The sequence below is a fragment of the Lolium rigidum genome, chromosome 4 (genome assembly GCF_022539505.1).
Source record: "Lolium rigidum isolate FL_2022 chromosome 4, APGP_CSIRO_Lrig_0.1, whole genome shotgun sequence".
NCBI lineage: Eukaryota > Viridiplantae > Streptophyta > Magnoliopsida > Poales > Poaceae > Lolium > Lolium rigidum.
In genome coordinates, this window is record NC_061511.1 from 142200524 (window position 1) to 142222756 (window position 22233).

At 45.2% G+C, this 22233-nt stretch overlaps 3 protein-coding genes across 5 annotated transcripts; 1 reads left to right on the top strand and 2 right to left on the bottom strand.

The window, feature by feature from the left end:
• Window positions 1-244: 244 nt before the first annotated feature.
• On the bottom strand, window positions 245-14541 carry LOC124705849 (SET and MYND domain-containing protein 4). 2 transcript variants are annotated; one of them, XM_047237544.1, is made up of 15 exons: window positions 14408-14541; window positions 14149-14283; window positions 13676-13762; window positions 13400-13471; window positions 13054-13264; window positions 12851-12966; window positions 12159-12545; window positions 11869-12003; window positions 11601-11738; window positions 1823-1978; window positions 1497-1730; window positions 1247-1410; window positions 1032-1146; window positions 852-932; window positions 245-496 (listed from the first exon to the last, which is right to left on the bottom strand). In XM_047237544.1, exons 1-15 carry the CDS (start codon window positions 14534-14536, stop codon window positions 284-286), a joined length of 2373 nt encoding a protein of 790 aa, XP_047093500.1. In that variant the 5' UTR covers window positions 14537-14541; the 3' UTR covers window positions 245-283. The 2 variants fall into 2 exon arrangements, with proteins under 2 accessions (XP_047093500.1, XP_047093499.1); XM_047237543.1 differs by having other exon boundaries at window positions 12851-12969.
• An 8-nt stretch (window positions 14542-14549) lies between these two features.
• LOC124705852 (serine/arginine repetitive matrix protein 1) lies at window positions 14550-16893 on the top strand. 2 transcript variants are annotated; one of them, XM_047237547.1, is made up of 3 exons: window positions 14550-15562; window positions 15654-15718; window positions 16591-16893. In XM_047237547.1, the coding sequence occupies exons 1-2, from the start codon at window positions 14826-14828 to the stop codon at window positions 15664-15666; spliced, it is 750 nt and encodes a 249-aa protein (XP_047093503.1). In that variant the 5' UTR covers window positions 14550-14825; the 3' UTR covers window positions 15667-15718; window positions 16591-16893. The 2 variants fall into 2 exon arrangements, with proteins under 2 accessions (XP_047093503.1, XP_047093502.1); XM_047237546.1 differs by having other exon boundaries at window positions 14553-15562; window positions 16584-16893.
• Window positions 16894-17037: 144 nt separating this feature from the next.
• Window positions 17038-21562, bottom strand: LOC124705851 (vesicle-associated protein 1-2-like). The gene is made up of 9 exons (XM_047237545.1): window positions 21435-21562; window positions 21267-21337; window positions 21077-21158; window positions 20853-20968; window positions 20549-20755; window positions 20411-20479; window positions 20277-20318; window positions 19513-19590; window positions 17038-17400 (listed from the first exon to the last, which is right to left on the bottom strand). The coding sequence occupies exons 1-9, from the start codon at window positions 21487-21489 to the stop codon at window positions 17296-17298; spliced, it is 825 nt and encodes a 274-aa protein (XP_047093501.1). The 5' UTR covers window positions 21490-21562; the 3' UTR covers window positions 17038-17295.
• Between the last annotated feature and the right edge of the window lie 671 nt (window positions 21563-22233).

Below are 22233 nucleotides of genomic sequence, written 5' to 3' on the forward strand. Positions count from 1 at the left end.
AAGTTTATGCCACTGTTTCATGGAGGCAGTTTTAACTGGCCTTGAGCAGTTTACACTGCCAGATGGTAAAATTTTGTAAGCTCTAAATTATAGGAAATCATTAGAAAAACTGAAATTCAGAAGTTTAAGAAAGCCCGGAATCGTAGATAGCACTGGCAAAATACATAATGGGTCAACTAATCTGCCTGTCCTAGATTTATATCTTTAGCTCACAGAAAAAAAAAAACTGCACCAAGCAAGCAAAGTGGTGCATATCTGTGCGGTTCGTCTGCTCCTGAGATAGTCAAGGAGCTTCACTAACAGTTCTTTTCAGTACATCGATATAAGGTAAAATCCTTAGAGCATCAGGTCCATAATAAAGCGAGAATATCGCCTCTGCCTGGGCGAATGTAGCTTCTGCGCTTGCCATGTCCCCCATGGACAGCTTGATGGAAACGAGCTTGATCAGCTCATGCGCGATGGCTATGTGTTTGGGGTGGTACAGCTTCTTGAGGATCTGCATTATCATAAGATGCAATTCAGAACAAGTGAAAATTTCAAAAGTGGATTATTTGAAGCTGTAAATGCGCTTCTTAGCATGAATTTGGCAGTTTATCTAGGGATAGAACAAGTTTCCAGAGGCTTCCTATGATTGCAAAGTTGCACGACGAAGTCTTCAATCGTGAATTTGTGATCACATCAGCACCCAGAACCTAGCTGATAATTTAACTATTGCTTGTCAGAGAAGAGAGTAGCGAGCACTATGCGTCCCGAGAATACAATGGCTCGAGACCGAAGTACAGTTCTCCCCTTATATTTCGACATAGACCAGTTAAAGATTTGAGCGATAATTGAGGATGAGAAATGACTACCTTAACTGATTCTTCACAGTGCTTTTCTGCTTGTCCTTGATCTCCTATCTTTGCAAAAGCCTCTGCGATCATGTCTTCTGCCTGCATGTTTCAGTTTCAAAACATATTTTTCAACAGCAATTGCAAGGAGAATTTGGAGCCAAATTTCTATAAAAATCAAAGTAACATGAGCACCCTAACCTGGGCAAGAGCCTTGCTATATGGGTGCCTCAGCTTCTTTATCTGTTCTAGGGATTGTAATGCATCTGTGACGAAAACTTCAGAGACTTTGTCTATAACTGTAAGTTCCTTAAACCTGTGAGTGTAATTGTTATCCAACTTAGCTATGAATAAAAATCCACTGATGAAAGATGCATCAAATTCCAAAATGCCACATGCAATAGTGCATGACATACCTGTTGATCTTTGATGCTGCCCTGTCTGATGTAGCAACAGCAGAAGCCAAGTCAAGTTGTGATCTACAGCTCATGCAATATCCAGGATCTATCTTCAAATCAAGATCATTTCTGAAAAACAATTTCCCAACTTTCTTTGTATCCTCGTCAACGTTGGATATATGCTGAAAAAAAAATCAGGTTGATGCCACCAAACTAACTAATTAGGAGATTTTGGGTTCAAAATGTTGGGAGGGAATAATCATCTTACAGGCAGCGATAGTTTGCAAACATCAGATTCTTGTAGGGAAACATGCATAAAATTCTCTTTGGATCTGGAGTAAGTTAATTCTGATACGGCACCAAGACAGGTACTTTGTGGACAACGGAATGAATCAATGACAAGGTCCGACAGATGTAGCTCTGAACAACTTGAACACCGGCAACTAAATTTGTAATTCTCCTGAAGTGACTTCTGTCTCTCCGGAAGATTCATCTTGCCAGCCTAGAATGAGAAGGACAAACAATGCAAAGCATAAACTCATAATTAACTTTCAGAATGTCACACATACACAAGAGAGGAAGGGTGGGAAAGACCTGTGGACCATATGATAGCTCGACTGGCCTCCCTGATTCTATGTATTCGGTAGATCTCAGAAAGAGAGTGCGGGAATGAAAGTATGTGTGTACGTTTGGACGGCACGAGTGATTCAAGAAGCTACCAGACATGTAAATAGCTTGAGCAACCCTGACCTAGAAGTAAGCAAAACAAAACACAAGTAATAAGTAGTAAAAGAACAAATGAGCACCAAGTGCAGAAGCCACAGAAAGCAAAGTAGACATCTTTACTATTAAATGGGAGTTGGTCGTTTGACACTCAACGCACTTTGGTGGTCGTCATTGGAAGCATCCTGTCCGTCCAATCAATCTCACGGTCACCGCTTCGTCTGATTTAATTTCACCATATTAATTATGGAATCATAAATCACACAGTCAATTGTTTAGGAAAGATATTTTTCCTTGCTTCAAAACCCCAGATCCGGCGCACTAGGATATGGTGTCATAAATCCCGCAATTAACTGATTAGGAAAGATATTTTTCCTTCTTTGGAAACCCCAGAACCATCGCACTAGGATCGTCCAATGGCTTCTCAAGCTAAGTCGCCTCGCCACCTTCCTTTCTTGCTGCTAATCCAATCCTGCCCCTACCAGAAAATTGGGACAGAATCCTCTCTTTCCTATTATAATTACAGCATGATCCGTAGTTTTTGCTAACAAATGTAGGGCTATCTAAAAAATCAGAACATGATGCCGTCTATCCCCTTGATCTATGGAATACACGCTATCTTTACTATTATATGTGAGTTCGTACGTCGTCAAAAATGTTTGATATCAAAGATTAGAGACATCTTGACCGTCCCATCACCCTCACAGATGCCGAATAAGAATCAGTACCGTCCGATCTTCTGCTGACCTTCTCTACCCGTGTGTCACAAACATGGAAAGCAATAACAATTACTCGGGCGCTGCCACAATCAGGGAAAGTAATTGCCAAAAATAAGGATGTCCACAATCACGGAAACTTAGAAAAACATGGAAAGATGGCAAGGGAGTAGCATGGAAAGCAATCATGGCCAATTGCCTAGGACCGAATCAGGCTTCGCCGTTCCTGCCGTTGCTGATGCCCATGTCATTCGCCCGCCTACCACTACATAGCCCTGCCACTCACACCTCTACGCCATGGCGCCGTTGACGATGATGACGAGGATGGATAGAAGGCGACAACATTCCCTCCATTGCTGAGGCCCTCACACGTCCGAGGTATCCCATTTACCCCCTTTTCTCTCGCATCGCCCTCCGTCCTCTCGCTTTTATCCTCTCCGGTCAAATGGCGTGGTGAGGGCACGTAATACAGGCCAATGGGAATGAGGGCGAACATGCATGAGGATGCAATGCCAGAACGCACAGGGGGCTGTTCGGTTGTGGCTGAACCGCATCGCCTCTCCTCTCTTTTTTATCTGATATCTGCCCATGTATCTCTTCATTTCTATGATCTTTTGCTCGTACGGTGCAGATGGAAGGAGAGGAGGTTCCGCTGCGCCGCCGCCTCGTCGTGTGCTTCCTACACCGTGGCGATGTTGCATTCCTATGTCTTTGCGATGTTGCCTTCCCACGTGCCCCACGGCGCTGGATCCCACATGGCCTCATACTGCGACGCACCCTCTAGCATCGGCATCCGCTCACCATGTTGAGGACCGTGCGTGCACGATAACATGTAGGCACGGACTGTCCTATCCCAACCCCGACACCCATAGCAAGGCCACCCGACTTGACCTCCGTCTTGATTGTAAGTTCCGTCTTTTTTTGCTGAACTCGTCTGTATTTTCGTTATCTCTCTGATAATGGAAATTCGATCCCCTGGTGGATCGTGTGGAAAAAAAAACTAGACGTGTTCATGTCTCATGGATTAGAAGGATTGGAAAACATATTTCTGTCTTCAAACGATTTAATGTCCAGAGACATTTTCAAGACTAACATAACAGTCAAAAGTGACTCTGGTTCTGCTGCCAAATTGTTGAGCATAATATAAAATTGGGCATTAAGTATTGATTTCCAGGAAGAAGCTGAATGCCCAATTTAAGCTCACATTCCAGTCACAGTCAATTGCAGGTCATTATGCATTTCAGCACAAATTACCAACCTCTTTTCTTATGGACAAATCACCAACCTCTAGCACAGGTATGATACCACTTCGACTGATTCCTAACTCCACACTGAAGTCTTTGCAGTGATCTAATCCGGGATGTATCACAACTATTTCTCCTTCCAGCAGTGATTTTCAGGTCAAAAACAACACATCTCCATACAGAAAAGGATGTTACATTTGTCGGTGATGTCAAACAAGATGCACATCGTCCATGGGATTTGTATTTGTGGCTAGAACCAAGGATGACCTAGAGTTTTGGATTTGAAATTAGGAATTGCCGAAGTTCAGTATATGAATAAATACACGCTTCATAATTCTAGCAGACACGCTATTGACTGATTGCTAACTTTCTCTTATCAGGAAAGCCCTTGGAGGTTAGCGATGAACTTGCTGAAGTCCCACAAGGTAAGATATTGTACTCGCAACCGCCTCCCTGCCCGGAAGTGTAGCATGCTTCCTCCGCCAGCCATCGCCTGATGTGTGAAGCCATCGATAGCAGGTCTAGAGACTGAGGCGGAGGGAGAACTTAAAGAACATGGAACCTCACGGGTACCAATTTCGCCACCGCCTCTATCGCGAGCACCTGCTGGCCAACGCGATTTCAATATCGCTAGGTGCGTTCTCCAGTGCCTCGGCAGTTGCTCTTTTTTTAACCATGCAAAAGAGTTGCATGTAATATATTAGGAGAAGAAAGCCACAAAGGCGGAGTTCACGACCAAGACAGACCAATTACCAAAACTAAGAAGGCTACAGAAAAAACAAAACAAAATAAAAGGAAGATGATTGACTCGAGCAAACTAGCTGCCTAACTACTCACACTCTTTGAAAAAGGAAACGACCCCCATTTGCCCAAGTCCATGGACGTTGCTCTATTTTTTTCCGAATAGAACACTGGCATTGACGTTGCTCTTGACGGCTAATATCTTGACCCCACTTCATATTGACTTTGTAAGGAGTGTTTGACTGAATGCCATTATGCATATTTTGTTTTCAAATATTAGTGTATCCAACGCAAGATAAGAATGACAAGCGCCCCCCCCCCCCCTCCCCCTCCTAAGATGAGATGTTGATAACTCCACCTGGATGATCACTATTGTTGAGCGTTGGACAGGGTGCTTACTAACGTTTACATTTTTTCAGTCCAAAAAACCCTCGCCTTTCTAAGCATTGGATATTTTATGTTATCGTGTTTAATGCTTTTATGTCGGCTTGACGAATGATGGTAGATATATATTAGTATTCTTAAATTTATTTTTGTGAAAAGAGGTATTTCTGATTTTGTTGCTTTCCATTGCTATGAAGCCTTTTGCAATGATAAATATTGTGTTCGTCATGATATAATAATTTCTAATTCATTTTACTTATAAATAAACTCACGTAAAACTATATGACACACTCATGCTAAATTGAGTTCGTTTTAATAGCGTGTATGTGTGCTCTGGGCAGAATAAGTATGCTCGGAGATCAAGAGCGTTAAAATCTCAAGGAGATGGACAAGCTGCTTGGCTTGGGGCAACTCCTCCAGTGATCAGCTCCTCAAAGCATGATGAAATTAAGGCTGTTGTCTCCGTTGCGAGAACTGATTTTGTTGTGGAACCTCAGTAAGGGCTACTGGTTGATCTGAACCTCAATAGTTGCTCTTGTGATTCATAAAAAACATAAAGTTCAGTGAATTGGCAGTATAGCCAATTCTGAATCAAGAAAAAACACCTTTTTGTCATGTGGTTACTTTAATACGCACATTTATCCATGTTTATAAATTATTAGGAAAGCTGGTTATTTACCCAAAAATCAGTAGCCATTGATCATAAACAAAAAAAATATAATATGTCATTGTGAAAATTTGGGTGTGACACACGAATTTCGAGGATCATAGTTGTGAAAATTGGTTTATTCTAGAGTATCAGTGAAAATTTTAGTGTGACACACAAATGTCGAGGATCATAGTTGGGAAAAACTGTAGTCAATTTTGAAATGATTTTCAACTCTTTTGTTCTAATAGCTATGCAAGACATACAATCATGGAAGTAATATTTTCCTTACTGACTTTTCCATGTAAAGCATGCCATTTTGAAGTTCCCGGTCACAATTTCTAAGATATACATATTCTCATATATTTAGTAAACATGGTACTAATTGCATATGTTCTCAATTATTTCAAGCTAAGCGTTTTGTCATATTAAGTTCCGTCATAAGGATCTTTGTATGTGATTCACACTCCTCTATTTCTTATTCGTGTCTGGAGTTTCTAAATCAAAGGGTTGCATGTTTGCTCACTGGAGGGTGTTGTTATCTATAATGGGCGATTCCAATTCTGATTTTTCGGTACTCTCTGTTTTGTAGGATGGATACTATTTTAATAATGCTAAATGCATACTTCAGATAGCTTTTCTATTCGAAACTTCATCTTAATAAGTGTGTGCTTGGTGTTTCGAACCTGGAAGGCGATGTGTATTTGAAACTCTCTCGGTATTGTAGTAAGATATATTCTGTACAGAGTAATAGTTTAACAAAGTCAACACCTACATGGGAACATGTAAGTTTTGAGAGGGGCGATTTACACAAAAATAACCCAAAAGTGGAAGAAAAGCACAGACTGACCCTCCGGCGAAACTATTTCACCAATCTAACCCTTTTGTGTGGCGCCCCTCCCGTGGGCGCCACACATGCCCATGTGGCTCCCTCCTGCCGGCGCCACCGACCCAGCCGACGTGGCTCCATCGACGCCGAGCTGGTGCGCCCATCCGACGTGGCAGCATGTGTGGCGCCCCTCCCAACGGCGCCACACATGCACTTGTAATCCCCCAAAACATACTGTAAGACAATTCCTCTGGGACTTAGCCGTTTTGCGAGGCTCGATGTGTGGCGCCGATGCCACGGGCGCCACACTAGCATGTGTGGCGCCGATGCCACGGGCGCCACACATCCACTTAAGTGTGGCGCCCGCGCCCGCCCCCAGCCCGACCATCTTCTTCTCTCGTTTCTTCTCCTCTCTCCCTCTCTCCCCCAAGGCGGCCGGCGGTTCCTCCTCCTCCCTCTCTCTCTCCCCAACAAATCGGCCACAAATTCATCGGATCCGACCGGCCAATCTCTTCCCCATCCATTCCTCAAGGTAATCCCCTTCGAATCCCTCACATTCATCCACTAATTTCATAGATCTTGCTAGATTTACACATGAACCCTAGACATGGAAACTAGATTTGAAATGGCTATGTATGTGTTGAATGTGTATGTGTAGGAACCCTAGATATGTAGGAACCCTAGATATGTAGGAACCCTAGATATATAGGAACCCTAGATGTGTTGAATGAAATTTTACATGTATGTGTTGAAATCCTTATGTATGTATGTGGTGAAAGGCAAAATTGGAGCTTAGCAAATGCATTCTATTGTCTTACATATGTCTATTATGTGCCTAGGAATGGTATGTCTTACGAAATTCATATGTGTGATGTATTTGGATATGAACTCTCATGTATGTGTGATGTATATGTGATTCGAAAGTTAGATATATTCTCATGTATTCTTGATGGAATAACTCATATTTGTTAGGAATGTATGTGTGATGGCTTATTTGGATATATTCTCATGTATGTGTTGCTCATATTTGGTATGAATGGCTCATAATATGTTGTATGTGTTGCTCATACATGTAGGATGGTGTGGCTTCCGGATGAAGAGTACGACAGGGAGCACCGGGCTGTTCATATGACGGAGAGGGAACGGATCTTCACCCTTTGAAGATTCGTTACCATGGCACACCGGATATACCTTATGACGAGAGGTACACGGAGTTCATCCGGCCTACCGGTCTTATGCCGTTCATATCCCTTGTAAGCCGTGGGGGGCCACACATGAACCCCTCGGCACTCACCGCCCTTGTCGACCGGTGGAGGCCGGAGACTCACACCTTCCACTTGAGGGCCGGCGAGATGGCCCCTACTCGCGGGATGTTTCCATGATCCTTGCACTACCTATTCGTGGCGAGCCACCGTGTATGAACACAGACTTCCGATGGGTGGCGCCAGCGAGATGGTGGGGCTTATTGGCGGTGGCTCCTCCGCCGCCAGAAAATCCAAAGGAGAGAGTTCCCGCCGGCGCGTCTTTCACTTGGATCGGAACTAACTTTGCGGAATGCCCCATAGAGGCCGACGAGGACACTCGGAGGACGTACGCCCGCGTGTACTTATGGTACATGATTTCCAGGACTCTCTTTCCGACAGCTGGGGTAAGTCGGCCCATTGGTGTTGGTCGAAGGCGCTTACGGTGTTGGACGCCCGGTGGAGTTGGGGAACAGCGGCACTTGCCTACCTCTACCTAGCAGGTGATGATTTGTTCTATGTACTATTTTCCTATAGTAGTGCGCTACACAAAGTAGTAACCAAATATATTATGTACGCAGTTGGACGAAGCTTGTCGCAGGATCGGGAGCAAGACTTGTCGCGGGATCGGGAGCAAGACCGGGAGCGGCGGTATTGGTGGATGCATGCTCCTACTTTCCGTATGGAGCCGGGACCGCCTATCGGTTGGGCGTCCCGTGGTACTCAACGAGACGCCATGGCCTCATTTCCCTCACTTTCTCGATCGGGAGCCCACTTGGGCATACCTTTGGGACAATGTCTCGGAGATGACGAGCGATCCAATGGTCATGTACGGGCGAGTACATCGCGGAGTTGGACACTCTTACCGCCGAGCGGTGTAACCGATCACCTGCGGAGTTGCAATCCTAGTTTTGATTGATTCTACTGGCATCTACTAAATAATTGTATCGTCGCAGGTGGAATGGGAGCCATATGGTACCTACTACCGTATTGGCGCGGCGATGACCGACCTAAACCCCAAGTGCACGGAGGAGGCGCGGTTCGGCGTATGCGCTGCCCACTCATATGCATGTGGCTTGTTGAACACCACCGGCCGCAAAGAGTGATGAGACAGCTTTGGGTCGTATCGTGAGTGCCCACCAACGTGGCAAGACACGGACAAGGCGCTTCACGTGTAAACTTCGGAATCATGCGATGGAAGATTCTTGATAGAAGAGGTACAAACTAACTTGTTGATTCTTGCAGTGCTTGATAGGCAGCGGCAGAGGAAGATCACAAATTGGCCAGTCCATCATAGCGGCCACATCACGGCGTTCCAACACCGCTTGGAAGCGGCACGAATGCCGGCCCCGAGCGGATTGTGCCTCACGACTTCACCGCTTTCAACAACTACCTCGAGTGGTTCCATCGAACACGCGTATCGAGTTAGTGAAGCGCGCGTATCGTGAAGAGATCTTGGACGACCCCATCCGGTTCGATGAGGTTGGGCAAAGCCAGCACGACACTTTTGCTCGCGAGAGGAGATCGACTTCTATTGCTTCCGAGCTGAACTTCGTGGTAATGGATTCTCTCACTAACTAGTACATCATCTAGATTGCCATGTGCTCGCTTAAATTGTGTATGCTATGTTTGTCACAGCGGGAGGAGATCCGGAAAACGACTGAGGAGTGCGAGGTTGTGTGGGAGCAGAGCCACACGGATGAAAAGCTCGTCGGACCGTTGCGGAATTTCGTTAAGGTATGATCAGCAACTTTGAATGTACGCAATTATGTGCCGGTGGCTTTGTAACCGTGAGTTCCATGACGCGTAACACCGCACGAAAGATGCGGCGGTTAGCGAACTTGCTAGGTTGCCGCGAAGGCGAAATCCCTACATCCTCCTCTTCGAAGAACATGTATGGACTATTTTGTTGTCTGCGAAACATGTTCTTACTAATTTCAACTTTTGTAATCTCATGTGTTCATGTTTGTGCAGATTCCTCCCGAGGACGACCTAATTCCGAGTCAAGGCGTACTTCCGAAGCGTACCTCCAAGCAACGGTCAGCTTACCGCTTGAAGCCAAGGGGCAAGGCTCCAAACCGGTACACTCCGGAAGATTATGTCAACCGAGGAAAGAAGGTTGTCACCGATGACGGGCCGCCGCGGAGATCAGCTATGTCGAGGATGAGGAACGACGAGCCGTTCTCTTCGGAGGAGGAGGACGAGGAGGAGGAGGAGGAGGAGCAGGAGCGACAGCGAGGAGCGAGCAGCAGGAGCAGCGAGCGAGGAGCAGCAGCAGCAGGAGCGAGCAGCAGAGCAGCCAAGGCAGCGGACGAAGAGGATGGCCGTCCGAAGCGGCCCCACGAGGACGGCACGTCGAGGACGCAACTAGGATGTGCTACGTGTTGTTGTGAACTCTATATTCATAAGTATCGATTTGTGAACCCTATGTCATTTCGAACCATGGTCCGTAATGCTACTTGTTGTTTGAATCTACGTGCTACAATGTGACCTATGAAGTGTTATATGTGTATGTCATGAAATTGCTACTTGTTGTGTCCAATGTTGTACTCGTAATCGTTGGAGTTTGGTAGGATTTTTCGTGTTTTTAACAAAAGTCAGTGTGTGGCGCCCTCCACTCTGGCGCCACAAGTGCTAGTGTGGCGCCCCTGGCATCGGCGCCACACATGCCAACCTATATGAACTATTGGGTCGAAAACATCCAGGGGCTTCGGACGATAAGTCCTTAGCCGTTTTCGCGAGCCTCTATGTGTGGCGCCCGTGGCATCGGCGCCACACATGCTAGCGTGGCGCCCGTGGCATCGGCGCCACACATCGAGCCTCGCAAAACGGCTAAGTCCCGGAGGAATTGTCTTACAAGTATGTTTTGGGGGATTACAAGTGCATGTGTGGCGCCGCTGGGAGGGGCGCCACACATGTCGCCACGTCGGATGGGCGCACCCGGCTCGGCGTCGATGGAGCCACGTCGAGCCGGGTCGGTGGCGCCGGCAGGAGGGAGCCACATGGGCATGTGTGGCGCCCCTGGGAGGGGCGCCACACAAAAGGGTTAGATTGGTGAAATAGTTTCGCCGGAGGGTTAGTCTGTGCTTTTCTTCCACTTTTGGGTTATTTTTGTGTAAATCGCCGGCATTTGGGATCATCTGAGTGGAAGAATCGAGAGAAAGACGTTGACATTTGTTCTCTGGCGTTTAAAAACCATGCTTGACACTTACTTCCTCCGTCCACAAATAAGTGTACATGCAGGTTTTTCAAGATAAATTATGAATAAAACAAAGAACATATGGTCAATATTATTGGATTTGATTTCCGTACGATGAGAGAGAAACAATTAAAGTGCATTGGAAAGATAGGAATACACTCTTTTGTGGACAAAGTTTAGAGCTAGATGTACACTTATTTGAGGACGAAGGGAGTATATATGTTCTAAGAGTACGAGTCTTTTATAAAAACTTCGAGCATTGGTTATGTCTTCCGTAGCAACGCACGGGCATTAAACTAGTTGTAGCAAAATTGCAGTTAGCAGCAACATGCAATGTATACCAATCCAACAGTGTCAGGTAGTGCAATCTACGAGTACCTATTTGACATAACAAGCTATAACACCAACACTCCACAGAATTTCTCAATTTTATGAATTTAAACATTTTATTTAAATTTTCTTCGCGGATCTTATCAAGTTTTTTAAACTTTCAGCGTAACAGCATGCTTTAACAAATGTTACTAATATTTAAAAGTGGATGATACATTTAATAATCAAGAACATTACATTGAATAGTAGGAAAAAAACATCCCTCATTTTTTATAGCATGGTGTATGTTGATCCCAGAAAAGAGAACTAAAGGATATACCTGCTCCACACTACACATAACTGCATCACCAGCTGCAGAGTACCCTTTGTTCTCTGTACGTCCCTGGCCTTCATCCATGGATTTCATACGAACGATAGCAATTGAATTGACTTTGACTTGACAGATCAAAAGAACAAGCTGTATAAGATCAAAGAATGCTTAGTAACCCCTGAGGACATATATCAAAGCAATAACGATGTACATAAATAGGAAAACTCTGAAAATATTTATGGAGTCAATACGATAGCAATAACGATGTCAGATATACCTGAGATAAAGTTTCCTCCTTCCATGAAAGGTCTGATCTATAATACTTTTTGAGGCATAATAACAAGACAATCGCATATATATGTGATTCCAACTTGTTAGTAGGAGAATCTATATCATAGTGGTGAATGAGATCCTGCAATATGCAGTTTAGTTCATTATTTCCTGGCCTAGCAGTACTTAAAATACTTGTGAAATAATATCTTGTTTTATAGAGATACTTATGGTATAATACTTAAATGCTACAATACCAGAAAATGTTAAGCTCAAATGAAAATTAGATTTTTTTACCAAATTTGGCCCAGAGATGGTAGAGTTCTTTCCAGCCAGCATTCTTCTATCTATGTATTGTGCCATAATTCGCCCAGCTAAAACTATATCAGCTGGCAAAACAGCTGCCCAATGTGCACCACCACATTCATGCCTATGTTCAGCAATCTGTTTAGAGTCTGGAGCCTTGTGCTTTGGAGAAGTTAGGCTCAATTTTCCAAGATCAATCCCATTGCTGTTAGATTTAATAAAAGTATCTTGATTCAAAGAAATTCCGCCAACAGCTTGCTCCTGGCACTTTTTTGAACAGTAAACTGGTATTGTACACAATGGGCAAAACACAGCATCTGCGGGTGCTTCACTAAAGCAATAATGGCAATGAGTCTCCCGGCACGGTTTCAGGATAATCTGCATAAAACTGTTGCAAGTAAGAGACACACAAAACTTCAGCTCAAGATTTTTGACAGATTTGCAATAAAAGACGATTAAAAAAACATGTATTGCAAATAAAGCACATAGAGGATAGATAGATTCCTGGCTTCGTAAAAAAATCTTTGTATGCACCTCAAATAAATACATAACTTGCCCTATTCATATGTGAACTACACAAATTAAGTTGGCAACTTAATGTGGCCACAGAAAATACAAAGAACTACAGAAGGTTGAGACACAACATTTGTGTAAGCAATTGAAGAGATAGGTCTGAATCATACCGCAGCAAGAGGATCCTCAACATGAATCAAGGAGGCCGGAGAAATATCATTTGGAGATGTCATTCCTCTACCTTTGTCGGGTGTTGAGACACACTCTAGAACAGACATATGTGGTTCTGCTGCGAGTGAACCACATATTATCTATGAATTAGTATTAATTACAAATCACACAAAAAAGGCTTATGCGTACCCAAGGTTCCAACCTGTATGTGGCAACCCTGCATCCTTGCGATCACTGCTTGGTCTTCCAACTTCATTCACATTTCGATGATTTAGCAAAATCAACTTCAATTCTTGCTCTATGTTGCTCTTTCCAGAAGAAGTCGCTTCCATGCTCAATGCAACCTCCAGATCATGCATGGCAGATGAATAATTCTTCAATGATGCATTTATCATTCCCCTCCTGTACCATGCCTGAAACATAGAAATAAGGTGAAACCAAAACAGTAACTTGGAGTCCATGCTGTAGCTTGAATTCTCCAAAAAAAAAAACAGAGACGCACGCAGTATAAATAAGATGCATGCTTATAGCTGTCACGATCCTACTACCTTGGCATAATTAGGTGAAACGGAAATGGCCCTGTCGCAATCCCGTAAACACTCTTCCAGGAGGCCCAATTTCTGCAAAGTTTGACAAAAATCATTGTGGCATAAGGACACCTCATTCAACAGGATAAAATAAAATCATTGTTAGCAATCTAACTTAAATATAGCCGAAACAATTATACTAGCCACCTTCCAATATCTTCACTATTTTCCAAGATATTATTCCAAGTCCTAGAATGAGAAAACTGCAGGAAACAAACAGATAAATAGAAGACTCACATGCATAGTGGAGGCACGATTGACATATAATGTAGCCAGCAAAATCTCATCAGTGACATCAGAACTAATCGGGACGTAACGTAGCGCCTGTAAAATGCAATGCAAAAAAGAACTTATTATCGCCGAGAAAGAATATTAATCAATGAGCTAAATCAAAATGGCACTAAAAATGGTGTGTGGTGGATTGGTCTAAATCAAGGTGACACTATTTTAATATTCCCTCCGGCCCAAATTAATTGAATCAGTTTAGGGAGTAACTAAACAAGTGAACAATCCCACATGTTTTCACTCTGCTGAACGATTGAGTTACTCTTGCATGAGATGATAAAAGTGCAAAGAAAAATGTGGCAAATTGTAAAATCCCCCATTTTGCATATGGGTTAGAACAAAACTCTCCTTTTCGCAGCACGGTTACAAGGTGTGGTGTGCAAATCATTAGCCGCAATTATCAATCTTGTGGTCACAAAAATTACCTGCGAATAGAAACTAAGCGCCTGTTGGAACTCCCTCCGGGAGAAGCACGCATTGCCCTGGCCCTTGAGCTCCACCGCCCTCCCCTTGTCCTTGCTGCACAGCGCGAGCTCCGGGTCGGTCAGCTCGCTGATGACCTTTTCGACAGCGCAGCAAAGACACAGCCACTGAGTGAGACCACAGAGCAAGACGGCTAGCTACGCTGGCTGGTGGCCAGGAGCACAAAATAGAGTACAGCGAAGCGGCGGGGTGGGTAGTTACCTGGTGGAAGAGAGGGAGACCGTCGAGGAAGGTGAGAAGCAGGGAGGTGGTGGACGGGAGGTCGCGGGTCGTGCCCTCGCCGACGGCTCGCCGGAGGTCGGCCGGCACCGCCGATTTGAGCCGCTCCATGGAAATCGAAAGCGGGGCGGAAGGAAGAGAGCGGGTGACGTCACAGCCTTGAACCCCCAGGTCGGCCCGTCGGGCTGTTGGGCCTCACATATCGAATCTGGCAACAAATGTGGCCCAGTATAGTGACAAATAGCCCATACATGGCCCATCTTCTCCTCTCTCTCCACCGGCACGGGCGCAAAGCAAAATCCGTAGAGAACCGGCAGAAATCCCCAATCTTTTCCGGTCGCCGGAACACCCCACCCGAGCGCATCGGCAGCCGGCGAGGAACCCGCTCCGGTAGGCGGCGATGGGCGGGCACGGCGGGCTGAACATCCTGCCGCAGAAGCGCTGGAACGTCTACAGGTTCGACAACCAGGAGAAGGTCCGCGTCGACGAGGCCGAGGCCGCCCGCCAGGACCAGCTCCAGCGCGAGGCCACCCGCCGCCGCGAGTCCCACTCCCGCCTCGTCGCGCTCCGCCGCAACCGCGGCCTCCAGGCGAACTCGCCCTCCCCACCCCGCGCCCCGTCTCCACCCCCGCCCTCCGTCCGGCCCGCCCCGCCCCCGCCCCCCGCCGCCCGGCCCGCGGATCCACTACCCGTCGCCTCCGACGGCGACCACATCAACCTCTTCTCCGGCCCCGCCGCCGACTTCGCCGCGCTTGCCTCCGCTAGCGGCGGGAGGGGCGCAGCTCGGGAGCGGGAGCCTGCGGCCGACTCCAAGCCCAACCCTAAGAAGCGGAAGAAGGAGGAGGAGACCAGGACGGCGGGGCCCGACGATGAGAAGTACAGGCTGGGTTACGGCCTCGCCGGGAAGGGCGTTGCGGCGCCCTGGTACGCGTCCAAGCCCTTGGCTTCCTCGTCTAAGGATCGGAGAGATTACGCTGAAGGCAGCGGGGAGAAGAGGAGTGGAGGGAAGAAGAGCATCGAGGAGCTTAGAGAGGAGAGGAGGAAGAGGGAGGCCAAGGAGAAGGAGCGCGAGCGCGCCTTGCTTGCTGCTACATCGAGGAAGAAGGAGAGGCAGCCGGACCGGGGGTACTCGTCAAGGTAGCGCCATTGGAAGGCTTTTGCTGTGGTTTCATTAATTTTCTGTTTGCGGTTCCATTGTAATTGTTGTCTGTGTATTCCTCGGCTGCAGGTATGTGCGTTGATGCGATGGTTCGTGTGTTGGTGTGAAGGATTTGCAACGGATATTCGCTGGAGGTACGATAGTGCAATACATGTTAAGGTTCTAATTTTGGATTAACGACTAGCATGGATAGTTAGTTTCTTATTGGTTGCAAAGGGTGCACACCAAAATTATATAGAATCGTCAGTTTGTTCGTGGTTTATGGTGACCCTGTTCTTAGGTATTGTACTGAGCATTAAGTTTGATGAATTCATGGAACAGCATGATCATGTGGACTTGTACAAACAGAAATGCAATTGTAGTGACTTATTTATGTTTTACTGCTACTGTGCCATTCCTCTTTGTTGGCTATGTTGTCAAGAAGCTCTTTGTTGGTTAATAAGTTGTTTTTAAGAGCTTTATATCCACTCCACCCCTTAGGCCTTAACAGCTTATCTTATTTGCCAGTGATCTATCTCCTATGTTGAATCTTCATTTTTTTTACCTTTCATTTATATATTTTGATATTTCACTTTACAAAAAGATTTGCCTTCCAAAATGTTCGTTTGAGAGTGTAAATATGCCACTCCGAACAATAAAATAAAATAAAGAGTTCTTACATGCAAATTGTGGGCTCCTATGTTTCATGCACAATTTATTTTTTCACTCCACTTATAGAACAAATGTTAGATCGTGAGTGTAGTACATAGTGAGATAGTCATCCTCCTAGAAATTGAGTGTTGTAACTTCGTCTGTAAGCTAGTTTTGCAATCTTAAGCATCATAAGCTTACAGCAATATGCAATTTGTGGCTTTTGCTAGAAATAGGGAGTCTTTGAAATTTTCTATGGAATGTTGATAGTTTGGCTTATTATTGTGATTCCACTTGAGAAAGAACAATCAAATTACTTAACATGTCTCCACATCATTTTCTCTGTCCGCTGATCTATCTCTTCCCCAGGAAACAGAAGATGTCGTGACTATCCTAAGCGAAAAGATTGGGAAAGATCAATGGGGAGGCCAAGAGCCATGCTGCTCAGGTGCCATTGCATGAACTTTGAAGCAGTTTAAGATCATCTCAGTGAACAGCCTAAGATCTGTTAGAGATTAGTTTGTTTGTGATTTAATTCTGTAAACCAACAAGTGTATTAGTAGTGTGCCAAGCTGGTGATTGCATATCCACTATTCTTGTAAATTTTACCAACTCTTTCCTGCTGTACATACTTGGTTTGAGTTTCTGAATTTCACTATTCAAACAAATGTTCCAAGTTAACCGATGCTTTATGTATCAGCGAAAATCCTGTAGCTAAGGTGCTTCCTTTTGGAACTAACTAATTCGAGAAAATGTACTTGGATTCGGACAATATCTTGTTGGTTATTAACGACATGGTTACACTGAAACTGACAATCAACAATTCATACAACCACAGACTACAATCAATAGTATTAATGATATTAGTTAAAATACATCATGGATCAAATTAGATGCCAACTTGTCCTATCAATTGGATGATTCACTTGCAAACTTCAACAAGCTTTGTTTGATCTGGAGTTTCAAAAAGAACAAAAAAAAAACTCCGTCTGATCTGTTCCGTGTAACCTTGGAACACCACAAGGTGTTGCTTTTTATTTACTGTAGTAATGTCATTGGACAAGACTGGAAACTGAAATCCTCATTTCTTTACAAGATAGCCCAGAATGATACTAAGCAGCCCAGCCACCAGTACGAATAACAGCGAGAAGCCTCCTTGCTTGCTAGCTTCACGTTTTACCTGCTCCTGCATGTTGAAGAGACGAATATTTCACATTGAGTTCGTAAAAGGACCAATGGGGGCGCGGATATGAATATTTGGCAGATCAATTCCTCCTAAGGACTTTGACTAAATTTGTAACCTAAACTTTGCATCTTGATTGTTCAGATAAAACTGAAGTGGAGAAGCTAGAAATTTGTGTCCCCTCCGCTAGCAAAGAATTTTAATTCTGGTTACAGAAATCAACTAAGAGCATCTCCAGCCGCGTCCCCCAAAAGGATTTGGGGCGCGCCGGACCAAAAAACCGTTCCAGCCGCGTCCCCCAAAGCCCATTTTTGTCCGGCGCGCCCCGATACGGTGTCCGGCGCCCCGAGCCCGTCCCCGTCCCACAGGGGACGCACCGGGGACACCGGACACACCGAAAAGCGAGGCGGGGAGTGGCGGGGCTGACTCGTCAGCGGCACAATAAATTTTAACCTAACCGTCGCCTACCTCGCGACGGAAGTTATTGGCGCGCAGCGACGGTGCAGCTTCCCGCGAGCCGCAGCCGATGCGTCCCGTCGCGCCTAGCTCTGCGTGCCGGCGTTAAGCGCCACCGCTCCTCCGCCTCCCTTCGGCCTATAAAAGGGCCGCCTCTCATCGTCCCTCTCACACACAAACCCTAGCGCCTCTCTCCCAAACCCTAGCCGCCACCATCTCAACAAGACTCGACGCTATGTCTGGTAGAGGCGGAGGCCGACCTCGCGGCCGTGGTCGTGGTCGTGGTCATGGCCGCGGCAGGTTGAATGCTCGCCGTCGCCTCCCACGCCGTCGGCTTCATCGTCGGAGATGGACGTGGAGCCGGACGTGATGTTCGAGTTCGTCCTCGTCCTCAAGGGCGACCCGCGCGGCATCCAGAGGCTGCCAGACTCCTTCGCCGACTACGTCGCCGGCGATGACCGCCCGAGCATGATGCATCTGCGGGAGGCTGCGTGCGGCTACTACCGGTGGATCGTCGACGTGATCTACGACGAGCGCGGCAAGATGTACCTCAACATCGGCTGGGAGAAGTTCGCGCGGCACCACAACCTCGAAGCCGGCTTCATCCTCCTGTTCTCCTACTTCAGCGACAGGGACATGAGCGTCAAGGTCTTCGACGAGACGCGCTGCCGCCGGGACTACCACGGCGACAGCACCGACAAGGAGGACAACTGAGTGCTGTTTCTTCGCAGCGAACACGTGCACGGAAGTTTCTGGATGTTCGTCTCATCGGTAGAACCAACAAGGGCACCATCCTCCCGCTGGATTTTCCAGTTTAGGTGACTGGGTGTGCCCTCGAGTGTTCTTTCTTAGCAGCGAACACAGGAAACCTTCGATGCACGGCCTAGTTAGGTTTAGTTTCTTTGCAAAATTTTATATTTGTGTCCACCATGGTTCAAACTATGTATTAGTTTGTGGAAAACCATGTTCCAAACTGTGTCTTCGTGTAAACCTCGTTCCCAATTATGTATTAGTTTGTGGAAATTGAAATAAAAATGTCAAAAAAAGTATTTTAAATGTTTGGGGGAGGCGTTTGGGGGACGCGGCTGGGGAGCGACGTCCCCCAAACGCTCAATCCGGCGCGGTTTGGGGGACGCTTTGGGGACGCGGCTGGAGATGCTCTAAGATACATCACCAAGATGCACCAGCTTTGATCTTTCTACGCAATAATTCTCATCTACTAAGAGCAGGGAGAGCCCTGCAGCATTCCATTCAGAGAAGAAATAAATTTTCTTCTTTAGGGAAAATTCTACTTCAGCCAGAATTTTTTTGTGTTGATATATATGAATATCTAATAAAAGTAATGCATAATGAACAAACTGCAATAATTGATGGCATATACTGCTACAAATATGCAGCTTGGAGCCCCTTCAAATGGATTGATTCATTTAAGTTCTGTACTGACATCTATATTTAATTATTTCATGATAGTTGGGTTATGCGACAAACCGGAATACTTCGGAGAAGATATGGATTTTTTCCTAGTATTTTAACTATGAGGAAGGAAATATCGCATTATTAAATATATCGGCTTTGAGTACTAAACTGCTAACGGTAGCCCATGGAAAGAGCACATAATTTGAAGTTTCAAGCCTAATACAATACAGAACTAATACTCACCAACTCATATTGAAGCTTTTTATTTTGCTCAAGTGCAGAATCCTTTTCCTCAGTCAATTTTGCAATTAAAGCCCGCAGCTGAAATTAGAGAAATGGATAAGTAGTTATTCAGCTCAGAAATAACAATTACAATTTCCTCTAAAAAACTTACAAGTAAAATACCCGCAAAAAAACCTTCTACAAGTGAAATGACAAAACAAATTCCATTTTTTTATTGAACAAGTAACATGGAACCTGGAAGGCTGGGACAATCATTTAGTGAACACAATAAAACAAACTAAAATTTAAAAGATGTCCATGTTACGAACGCCAGTTCTATGATTTCTATTGTGAAGGAGAACGATGGCCTGGACTATCTAAGAACAAACAGTCCCAATAACTGTTAAGCAAATTAACTGGATGGACAACAATAAGTGTTTGCTAGTAGCAATGTTTGCACAGTTAAAAATCACAAGTACACTTGGTCATACAGTTCCAATATAAAGCAACTAAAAATCAACCATATGCATTATTGTTGGTCAAGAAAACCTACTATTATTTCAATATTATTCCTAGACAATAACGCTTCCCAGGTTATAGAACAATGAATGAGTAGAATCTGGAAAGATCAAAATGTATTCTTTTGTCTACATCTCTCTTCTGTCAAATAAGCATCTCTAGTAATATTTTACTAGCCCTGTGATGTAGCTGTCGTATTCCACAAAAAAATAACAACTATGAAACAAAAACTCTCGAACTGAAATTTGGAAGACAAATGGACTCACATCAAGGGACCGTGCACCAGGTCCTGCATATGTTCTTGTTTCCTATAGTTCCACATCAGAAAGGCAAACAACCAGCATGTTAAAAATTATACAAACAACAAAATTATAGAGCAAATAACCTATATAGCACATACCGCAGCACGTCCTGTAGGCATGAGTAATTCTTCAGTCTTTCCAACTGGTCCGGTTGGTGATCCCACCTCCTGAAAATACACAATCATCTCGTTACAGAGTCACATTTATAGACAAGCATTACAATTCAGTAGACTTACTGTCCCCAGCTCAGCTGATCTCAAGGAGAGCGAGCCACTCGACAGCTCCGAAGCACTCCCCCCATTATCCATAGTTCGCTGCATAGGCACCAAGATTCGCTGTGGACCATCGCTTTCCTCGGCGATCTCTGATTGTGATTCGTGTGGCATCACATAAGCGACCTTCATCCTCACCTCCTCAACAAGGTTGCCCTCTTCTTTCAAGAACTGGGCAACCAACACCAAGCCACAAATTCATTATGAAACAAAAACAAAAAACTGTGAACTAGTAGTACATCAAACTACACTCTAGTAGCACCATTACCATTTGAGGGGTGACGTCTTTGGCCGATAAGCCGTCGCCGACGACCACGCTCTGTACCAGGAATTTGTCCTTGCACTGCAAGTCGGGAGGTGCAACAGTCTGCGCTTGCATCGTGACTGGTCCACAGATAATATATTGAAACATGTCAATTATAATCGAGAGAAGAAAAACTCTTAAAGCCTGAATTGAGCAGTTTAGCTGGTTCAGTGAACACAACAGGCTACCTACAACTTCGCAGGTGGACCGCGGCAGCACGACACCATTGTTGGGGCGCACGCAGTACTTCTTTGGGCTCGTCGTCTTAACCTACTACCCGCACGCACCACAGGGTCACCAAGAAAAAAACATAAGACAATCCCTCAAGAAGAGATAGGATTTTGTAGGGTTAAACACCACAGTTAACAAGAGAATCACCTTAAAGGCGACGGTTCTATCGGTCTTGTTGGTCATCTTCAGGGGGCAGGAGATCTGCTTGTCGAGTTCGACTGTGCATGACAAGAAATTGCAGAGGGGTCAGCAGGGGAAATCGGGAGAGAAGTGGTCTGAAACTAAGGCGAGGTAGTAGAGGAGCGAGGATCTTACAGGGGAACTGGAGCTCCGGCGGGTCGACGTCGAGGAGGTCGCAGGAGGCCGCCATGGATGATATGCCCGGGGAGGAAGGTGGAAGTGGTGGGAAAAGGGAGCACAAGGCGCTGGACTGCTGGGGCCGTTAGTTCTTTGCCTCTTGGTCTGGGAACATACAAATTTCCATGGGGTTTTTATGTTTTCACTAAAATGTTATAAATTTCTAAACGAGGAGAAATTCTTTTTGTTTATTTTATTACATTAACCAAACAATATCGGCGCTTTTTATATTAACTGTGCAATCTGCTTTGCTCTCATATGTTGGCATACAACATAGTCTTCTTCACCAAGAGTTTGAACAATATGCTCAACTTATAATTTGTGAGAACTATGAATAATCATGTGTTACCGTCGCCATAAGTTTAATTGCCTGATTTTCATGCTCTACATATTTAACTGCATTTTTTCTAGGATCGCCTTGTGGAACCAAGAGAGTAAAGTATTTTTAGGAGTGCTCGTCAAAAGGTCATATACCTTTTTTGTTGTCCAGTCGTTTTCACTCAGTTTGCATCACATTCTCAATAAATATAAAGCTGTCCATACATCCTCCAAAGAGGTAAGGTCTCTTTTTTTTTTTTAGGAACACACTACAAACGTAGATCCTCTCGGTACACGCGCAACCATTATTCCCACGAACGCATGCATACATCCTACTAAAAAAATCTATGAGTACCTTCAAAAAACTAGGCTGGCGGGTTGGGTTTAGAGATTGACGAATCACCAGGAGCATCTCGCTATCGACGGGTCAATCGTCTCC

Bases quoted from the DNA above. Each gene is read 5' to 3' on its own strand.
- LOC124705849 (XM_047237543.1), bottom strand. From the start codon at position 14,536: ATGGAGCGGCTCAAATCGGCGGTGCCGGCCGACCTCCGGCGAGCCGTC. The intron at 1,411-1,496 runs GTAAGATGATTA...TTTTTTTTTCAG, and splicing joins TTTGCAAACTATCGCTGCCT to CATATATCCAACGTTGACGA. The intron at 497-851 runs GTAGTCATTTCT...ATGATAATGCAG, and splicing joins ACTGTGAAGAATCAGTTAAG to ATCCTCAAGAAGCTGTACCA.
- LOC124705852 (XM_047237547.1), top strand. From the start codon at position 14,826: ATGGGCGGGCACGGCGGGCTGAACATCCTGCCGCAGAAGCGCTGGAAC.
- LOC124705851 (XM_047237545.1), bottom strand. From the start codon at position 21,489: ATGGCGGCCTCCTGCGACCTCCTCGACGTCGACCCGCCGGAGCTCCAG. The intron at 20,480-20,548 runs GTAAGTCTACTG...GTGTATTTTCAG, and splicing joins GATCAGCTGAGCTGGGGACA to GAGGTGGGATCACCAACCGG. The intron at 19,591-20,276 runs GTGAGTCCATTT...CTCTAATTTCAG, and splicing joins CTGGTGCACGGTCCCTTGAT to CTGCGGGCTTTAATTGCAAA.